Consider the following 9,753-nt stretch of genomic DNA (forward strand, 5'->3'; position numbering starts at 1 on the left):
ATCTATGTGGTAGTCTAGGTGGTAGGTATATGCATGTTCATTATAAAATTCTTTCAACTTTCTTGAATGTTTGAAAATTTTCATAATAAAATGTTGGGAGGAATGAGGGAAAAACAGGCTACTTGAAAGTCTCTCTGACACTCTCCTCTATTTTAAGCCCACAGTCATTATATGCTTACTGCATTATAATGCAACAATATTTTTCAGAAAGTAAGAAATAGTCTGCAATGCTAACATAAATCAAGCATGTTCCAGGATTTTATTTATTTATTTATTTTAAGAAACAGGGTCTCAATCTGTCTCCCAGCTGGAGAGCAAAGGCTCAATAAGAGCTCACTGTAACCTGGAACTCCTTGGTTCAAGTGACCCACCCTCCTGTCTCAGCCTCCTGAGTAACTGGGACTATAGAGAAGCACCATGATGCTTGGCTAAGTTTTAAATGTTTTTGTATAGATGGGGTTTTGCCATTTTACCCAGGTTGGTTTTGAACTCCTAGTCTTAGGATATCCTCCAGCCTTGGCCTCTCAAAGTGCTGGAATCACAGGCATGAACCACCGTGCCTGGCTCCAGAATAATTTTTAAAGCTCCTTTTTCCTTTATCCTGCCATGGATTCCTTTATTGCTAGAAGGTCCCAATCAAGACTTTAATAGAACAAATGCAAACTACAACCTACTAACTGTGCAGTGAAGAAACTATTGATTAGCTCATACCCTATTAGTTTTTCTTTTAATGGAGATATGGAGGTACTTTGACTTTTTATCATATTACCCCATCGTCTGACTTTTTAGAAAGAACATGCATTCATTTTATAACTCTGAAAAATATATTTTCTAAATTTGGTGTGTTTTTAAAAATTTTCTATGAAGTCCCCTTTCAATCTAGTGAATAGGAACTAATAAAATGACAAAATATTAATATGTTAATTTTGCAATTTTTGTAACAATCAAGATTTCTCCATAAAAGGTTCCTCTATAGGCCTGTGTGACATAAAGGAAAACACTTGTGAAAAAAAGTAGAAGAAAAGAAAACTAGTTTTCCATATCATAGGAGAACAAAACCCCCAGATAAAATTCTGACTAGGACTAAATATAGAAACTATGGCTCTAGAAGTTACAATTTCAACCAAGCAACTGTCTAAATATCTTAGATCACACAATTATAGTCTCTGAGATCTGCATTTAATACATAAAATCATTTTGCTTTCTATTATATTTCAGAACTTCAAAGTTTAAGCCACAATCCCACAAATAATACTTGGCTAATGGCATTGCTTTTAGACAACTGATGGAGCTATTTATAACATACAATGCTGTTTTGTATGCTACATGACTCTCTACAGAAAGCACCCATATCAAAACACTCCTACTTATTTTACTATCTATTGGGGGAAAGGAGATGGGGAACAAGAGAGAGGGGACAGTCAACATGCTAGAAAACATGGGGGAAGGATTGCAGAGCACAAAAGAGCATGATTTCAACCACTCCTAGACCAGCTTTTCTCACACAGTTAACCAAATCACTTGAACTTATCTATACTAGTTCCACTCATTCAGACTTGGTCTGACATGCCACCACATCTGGCTAATTTTTTTCTTTAATTTTGTAGAGATGGGGTCTCACCATGTTGTCCATACTGGTCTCAAACTCCTGGCCTGAAGCAATCCTCCAACCTCAGCCTCCCAAAATGCTGAGATTACAGGTGGGAGCCACTGTGCTCAGCAGATAATATCTTTTTTTTTTTTTTGAGATGGAGTTTCCCTCTTGTTACCCAGGCTGCAGTGCAATAGTGCAATCTTGGCAAACCGCAACCTCCGCCTCCTGGGTTCGGGCAATTCTCCTGCCTCAGCCTCCTGAGTAGTTGGGATTACAGGCACGTGCCACCATGCCCAGCTAATTTTTTGTATTTTTAGTAGAGACGGGGTTTCACCATGTTGACCAGGATGGTCTCGATCTCTTGACCTCGTGATCTACCCGCCTCGGCCTCCCAAAGTGCTGGGATTACAGGCGTGAGCCACTGCGCCCGGCCGATAATATCTTTTTAAAAGGATGATTGTAAGAAGAAAAATGGGCTAGGTGCAGTGGCTCACGCCTGTAATCCTAGCACTTTGGGAAGACAAGGCGGGCAGATGACCTGAGGTCAGGAGTTCAAGACCAGCCTGGCCAACACGGCAAAACCCTGTCTCTACTAAAAGTAGAAAAATTCGCCGGGCATGGTGGCATGTATCTATAATTCCTAGCAACTTGGGAGCCTGAAGCAGGTGAATCGCTTGAACCCAGGAGGTGGAGGTTGCAGTGAGTTGAGATTGCACCACTGCATTCCACCCTGGGCATCAGAGCAAGACTTTGTCTCCAATGTATAAAAAAAAAAGAAAAGAAAATGTCCTAAATGCCCTACTTTAACAATGCAACTCAACCTAAGAGAACCACATGAAGCTTCAAAGAAGATACACTACTGAGATAGAACAGAGCAAATGGTCACAAAAGGAAACATTTGAAAAGTGTGGATATTCTGAAATCAGGTCTTAGACTTAACTACTAACAATAAATACTCTGCTAATTTCTAAAAAAGCTAAATATATATGTTACCTTTAATAATTCTGAAGAAGGAAGTCTGATAAGTATAATTAATTTTTATATGCTTTATTGTCTAATCACTATTGAAAGATCATATAATTCAATGATCCAGTGATTTATCAGCTGATTTGATATTATGAGAGAGTGGACCTAAAATGTATACAAGTTCCCCAATACCTGCCATTTATAAATGATATAAAATCTTTCCAAAACAAACATTTGTTGAACACACAGTAAATTTCACACACTGTGCGAGGTTCTATGGGACAATAAAACTGAATACAGTACTAATCCTAGACTCGAAGAACTTAAACACTAATTATTACAACAGCCAGCTAAATGGAGTCTATTGCATGCGCGTCTTGTCTCACTCCAACCCACCATTTCTAAAATCTGCTTATATCTGTGGTAATAGAGATAATTTTTAGATTACTTACTGCCTAGTTTCTTAAAGTTTGCCACATAAGCACCTCAACAGGTAGGATAAAGAACCCGGGCCCTGGAGGCCTGGGGATGTAGACTGAAACTGCCATAGCGAGCCAAAATTTTCTTTATCTAATTAATGCAAATATTACATTCACCTCCATAATACAGCCATATATGATTTTAATGAAAATAATGATGGCTTTTCTCCCCTGAGTTGAGTAAACTGACACTCTCATAAAAATAACTGAAAGACGGAGTCAAAAGCCTTCAGCCACTCCAACTACATGTCCCACAGCAACAAAGCAATGCCATAATCACATCAAAGTACTTGCAACACAACCCTCCCCCATGGCCATTCCCTAACACACACACACACACACACACACACACACACACCCTTAATGTTTCATGCCACTCCTGTTCCTTTTCCTGGAATTCTCGTCCCTACTTATCCAACTACTAACAAGCTTGTATTCATCCTGCCAGATTTCACTCAAGCATCACCTCTTCTGTGATGCTGTCCTGACCACCCAAACAGTTAACCATGCTTTCTTGGGTTCCCTCTGTACCTCTCATAACACCTACTATAGTACCTTATTTCAGAAGTATTATTTTCTTTGTTTAGTCATCTTTTTTCTCACTAAGCTATAATCTTCTTCTTAAGGACAGAAGCCTCATTTAATTTATGTTTGTATTTGTAAGGCCCAACAGTGCCTGACACACGATGGCTGTTAAATTAATGTTTGCCAAATAAATAAGTAGAGAGATAAATGAATAAGTGTCACTCCCTACACTCTCCCCTATTTTTCATCATATCACTTATAGCCTCCAAACATACTATAATTCACTTTTTTATTATCTTTGTGTAGCTTTTTCACTGATATATTAATAATTCCAGCACCAAGAACAGTACCTGAGACACAGTAGGCACTCAATAGCTATTGAATGAATGAAAGAAATATACTTGGTTATCTGGAACTGCTCAGATTATTCAATATAAAATGTGGCTCTTCCCATGAAATATTTTTTCAAAAAAAAAAGAAATGCCAGTATCCTTGATAAATGCAATAAATAACACCATTTTTATAAACTTTGAATAAAAGATACAATTTAATTACACAACTAGTATATATCAATTTTTAAAGGCTGGGCATGGTAGCTCACACCTCTAATCCCAGCAGTTTGGGAGGTCAAAGCAGGCAAATCACATGAGGTTAGGGGTTCGAAATCAGCCTGGCCAACATGGTGAAACCCTATCTCTCCTAAAAATACAAAAATTAGCCACGTGTAGTGGCACATGCCTATAATCCCAGCTACTTAGGAGACTGAGACAGGAGAATCACTTGAACCCAGGAGGCAGAGGTTGCAGTGAGCTGAGATCATGCTGCTGTACTCCAGCCTGAGCAAAAGAGAGAGGTTCCATCTCAAAAAATATATATATATTTTTATATATTGCATATATATATGCACAACATGTATGAATCTTTTAAACCACACTAACTGGAGATCGATGTTTTTTGTTTGGTCTACATTAAATTGTGCATACATTAGTACATGTTGTGCATATATATATATGTGTATATATATATATGCACAACATGTACTTTTTTTATATATATATACTTTTTTTATATATATATGTATATATATATATATGCACATGTACTTTTTTTATATATATATGCACAACATGTACTAATATATGCACAACATGTATGAATCTTGAAACATTGGATACTGGCATTATATATATCCTATATATAATATGTATAAATACATACATTATATATCGATATATAATATATGTATTATATATCCGATATATAATATATATTATATATCGGATATTATATATCGGATATATAATATATACAGATAAATAAATATATATATTTTTTAATGTAGCTCAAACAAAACAAAATATGGATCTCCAGTTAGTGTGGTTTAAAAATTATTGGCTCAGAATTTAACCTATAAAGTAGAATAAAAGTAGAATACTTTCCTGGTATCCTCATTTTTTTCAACATAAAGCTTCCCATTATTTTTCAAAAAAAATTTTTTTTAATACATTCTTCATAATGATTTCTATATCCCAAAAAAATGAAATATATTTATTTCTATATCCCAAAAATATAAAATATATTTATTTTAAAAAACATATTTTCTAAGCCGGGCGCGGTGGCTCAAGCCTGTGATCCCAGGATTTTGGGAGGCCGAGGTGGGTGGATCACGATGTCAAGAGATCAAGACCATCCTGGTCAACAAGGTGAAACCTCGTCTCTACTAAAAATACAAAAATTAGCTGGGCATGATGGTGCGTGCCTATAGTCCCAGCTACTCGGGAGGCTGAGGCCAGAGAATTGCTTGAACCCAGGAGGCGTAGGTTGCGGTGAGCCGAGATCGTGCCATTGCACTCCAGTCTGGGCAACAACAGCGAAACTCCGTCTCAAAAAAAAAAAAAAACCATATTTTCTAATTATGAATGAGTAAATGTTTACCAATATTAAAATTCTAGACACTCATAGGTAAACTTGTGGGTTTTTAAAATTTTTAACAATACATTCCAGAACATTAGTTTTCAGAAAATGCATAAAGATACTTACCCATCCTTGGTTTGATCGGCTACTCCTGCCAAGAGCTGCACAATCTTTGGGTTACTATTTGGATCATTATACAGTCCAAGATAGCGCTGAACAAAGTCTTCTGGGGTCATGTAATGTTCTCCATCAACCTCAGTACTGGCATACTAAAAAATAAATAATGTATACTGAAAACTTACCCAATATCATTTTATATCTAATAAATGTTTTGTGAAAAGGTCAATTAAAGGCCAGTATTAAAATCAAAGTAAAGATAATAAAAGCAGAATTTTTCTCTGGATACTGAAAAATCAAATACTCAGAGACTGATTTAAAAACATTTTATAGTACTAATATTGCACAACATGTGTGAATCTTGAAAACGTTGTAAGCGAAAGACGCCAGACACAAAAGGCCATATATAATGTGACATCATTCACATGGCATGTCCACGATAGGCAAGTCTATAGAATCAGAAAGTAGAACATCAGTTGCCTGGAGCTGAAAGGAGAGGGGAAATGGGAGTTAACTGCTTATTGGGTATCACGTTTCTCTTTGGGGATGAAGATGATGAAAACGTTCTGGAATTAGATGTAATATCATAAAACATTGTAAATTACATTTTAAAAAAACAATGAATTGTATACTTAAAATCATTAAAATGGCGAATTTTATGTTATGTGAATTTTATCTCAATTAAAGATACATATACTGGTAAGATAAAAGACATGAAAAAGACTAAGAAAATGAAGGGGCGGTCAAGATCTGAAAGTGAGAATACAGCCTCTGTAAACTCCCAGAGGCTTCCTGTCTACAACAACACCAGGGGGACACATAACCTGCCAAACCATAGAAGTGAAATGATTGAGAAAGGCATAACAAACAAGACTTTTCATTATTCCAAGTTCCAGTAGCTGGAAAAAGGAAATAAATTAAAATATTCTTTGACATCAGTAATTTTTTACATCAATAATTTTTAAAAATAAATAATACCTGCATCAAAGAAACTCGTATTTTAAGGGTTTTATATACTATGGGATGACCAAACATGAACAACCAAAGCTTTTCTCCTTGAGTTGCATCAGACTGATTGTTACTTCAGTCAACCAACAAAGCAGTAAGATCACAACTAAAGAATACAAGGGCTCACGAAATGTCAAGAATGAAAAATTAAAATGAAAATCTACACCAGGGTCTGGCCCATCATTGTAAAATTGCAGGACATCCAAATGAAGTGAAAATTCTACAAGTTTTCAGAGAGAAAAACCAGGTCACATATAAAGAATCATGAATCAAGGGCATCATGTCCTCAAGAACCCTGCTTTTTTTCCCTTAGCACGTCTAACATACTTTATATTTCACTATGTTTATTGTCTATCTACCAATTAGAATGTGTCACAAGGGAAAGAATCTTTGTCTGACTTGTTTACTGATATATCCCAAACACCAAGAATGATGCTTGGCTTATAGTAGGCACTCAGTAAATATTTGTCAAATGAATGAATTGGTAATAGGAACACAAATAACTAGGCAAATGAAAAATTCGGTAATTTTTAATTATGAGAAATTAATTTTATTGTGCAAAAACAGAAAATATTATCATAATCCATGATGGCTCAAAATAAACAGTATTTATAGTCATAATAATATAGATATCAAATGTTAATTTAGTAAAAATTATAAATAGGCCAAGTACAGTGGTTCATGCCTGTAATCCCAACACTTTGGGAGGCCAAGGTGGGCAATTACTTGAGCCCAGGAGTTCAAGATTGGCCTGGGCATCATGGCAAAACCCCATCTCTACAAAAAATACACAAATCTGATAGGCATGATATCATATGCCTGTAGTCCTAACTACTCAGGAGGCTGAGGTGGGAGGACTGCTTGAGCCAGGGAGGTGGGGGTTGCAGTGAGCCATGATCATGTCACTGTACTCCATCATCGGCAACAAAGCAAGACCCTGTTTCGAAAATAAACACACATACACACACACACACACACGCGCACACACACACACGCACACACAGAGGAATGGGAGAGGAAGTAGTATAAGGAAGTTAAGACTTCAGCTACTGTAACAGAAAGTAAAAAATGTCTAGAAATATCAATATAGAAATATGAAGGTAAACAGCAAAAGAAATACCTAAAAAAAGTACAACTGGTTGTTTCTGGGAAGTGAGATGGGGAAGAATAATCAGGGCAAAGGATTGTTGGTTTGTTTTCTGGTCAAGTATTGCAAATGTCTCCATTTATGGATCTGACTAAACAAAGCCACCTGTTTTTTCAATGAGAAAAAGTTAGGCCACGCACCGTGGCTTACACCTGCAGTCAGAGCACATTGGAAGGCTGAGGCAGGCAGATCACCTGAGGTTGGGAGTTCAAGACCAGCCTGACCAACATGGAGAAACCTCGTCTCTACTAAAAATACAAAATTAGCCGGGTGTTGTGATGCATGACTGTAATCCCAGCTACTGCAGAGGCTGAGGCAGGACAATCTCTTGAATCCGGGAAGCAGAGGTTGCGGTGAGCTGAGATTACATCATTGCACTCCAGCCTGGGCGGTGAGCCAAGATCATGCCATTGCACTCCAGCCTGGGCAACAAGCGCAAATTCCATCCCCCCAACCAAAAAAAAAAAAAATGCCACAGAGACTACCACCACAAGTGCTATAAGCCTGCATAAGAAGTAGCCCAGAGGCCGGGCACAGTGGTTCATGCCTGTAATCCCAACACTTTGGAAGGCCAAGGCAGGCATTATCACTTGAGGTCAAGAGTTCAAGACCAGTCTGGACAACATGGTGAAATACTGTCTCTATTAAAAATATAAAAATTAGCTAAGCGTGGTGGTATGCACCTTTAGTCCCACTACTTGGGAGACTGAGGTGGGAGAATCACTTGAACCTGGAAGACAGAGGTTGCAGTAAACTGAGATTGCGCCACCGCACTCCAGCTTGGAAGACAAAGCAAGATCCTGTCTCAAAAAAAAAAAAAAAAAAAGAAAGAAAGAAAAGTAGCCCAGGGATTGCTTGATGACTTGTGATACAGAACAAAAATAAAAAGAAGTAGCCCAAGGTAGACTTTTTTTTTTTACTAGTCAGTGCTACCAAAAGCATTCAAGAAACATCACCCCAAAATAAAGTTATGTCCTCATTACATGACTATAAAAGCCATTCTTGAGGGGGTTTTGGGTTTAAACCCTAGCTCTACTACTCACCCTCTGTGAGTTCCTAGATCAGTTTATTTTCCTCCCAGGCCTCTAGATATTTCACACACTTATACAATGAGGACAAAATAATCTTTGAAATTTCAAAACAATAAATATATAAACATAGGATAAAGAAAACAAGTTTCAAAATAATGAGTATATAAACCTAGGATAAAGAAAAAGCAAACTGTTAAGATATTTATACTAATAGTAAGTAGATTCTATCAATTCCTGACAATTGCTTCACTTTGTTTTTTGGCTGGAGTGCAGTGGCACAAACTCAGCTCACTGCAATCTCCACCTCCTGGGTTCAAGCAATTCTGTCTCAGCCTCCTGAGTAGCTGATGTACAACATAACTGGACATGTTCCACCAAGATCACAAAACCACTAGAGTTAAGAACAGCAGGAGTAAGGAAAGGCACAACATGAGGAAGACTGCAGCGACTGGAAAGAAGGATGGACACAAGGAAGTCTAAAAATAGACTGTAAGGAGACTGACAAGTTAGTTACTAGTTACTGTTACTAGTTCCGTCCACCAGTAACCAGAATATGAGTTGCAAACAATGGTATGAGAAATATACTATGGGAACCAAAAAGGAGTGATTCATTTTCAGGACTGGTGGGATCAGGCCAGGGAATGGAAGGAGAAAGGCAACACTTGGAATGGACCTTAAAAGTTAAATCCAAAGGCCGGGCGCGGTTGCTCACGCTTGTAATCCCAGCACTTTGCGAGGCCGAGGCAGGTGGATCACGAGGTCAAGAGACGGAGACCATCCTGGTCAACATGGTGAAACCCCGTCTCTACTAAAAATACAAAAATTAGCTGGGCATGGTGGCGCACACCTGTAGTCCCAGCTACTCGGGAGGCTGAGACAGGAGAATTGCTTGAACCCAGGAGGCGGAGATTGCGGTGAGCCGAGATCGCGCCATTGCACTCCAACCTGGGTAACAAGAGCAAAACTCCGTCT

The 9,753-nt window shown here is 37.7% G+C and overlaps 1 protein-coding gene across 5 annotated transcripts in view; it reads right to left on the reverse strand.

Moving 5' to 3' along the window:
* Positions 1 to 9,753, reverse strand: part of SLC25A12 (solute carrier family 25 member 12) — a 229,436-nt gene that overhangs the window by 80,862 nt on the left and 138,821 nt on the right. For all 5 annotated transcript variants that reach the window (XM_017538208.2, XM_037741895.1, XM_017538209.2 and 2 more), the window contains exon 3: positions 5,605 to 5,747. In XM_017538208.2, coding sequence (XP_017393697.1) covers positions 5,605 to 5,747 — 143 coding nt within the window. The remainder of the gene's footprint in view (positions 1 to 5,604; positions 5,748 to 9,753) is intronic.

This window comes from Cebus imitator, unplaced genomic scaffold, assembly GCF_001604975.1.
Source record: "Cebus imitator isolate Cc_AM_T3 unplaced genomic scaffold, Cebus_imitator-1.0 Scaffold110, whole genome shotgun sequence".
Classification (NCBI taxonomy): domain Eukaryota; kingdom Metazoa; phylum Chordata; class Mammalia; order Primates; family Cebidae; genus Cebus; species Cebus imitator.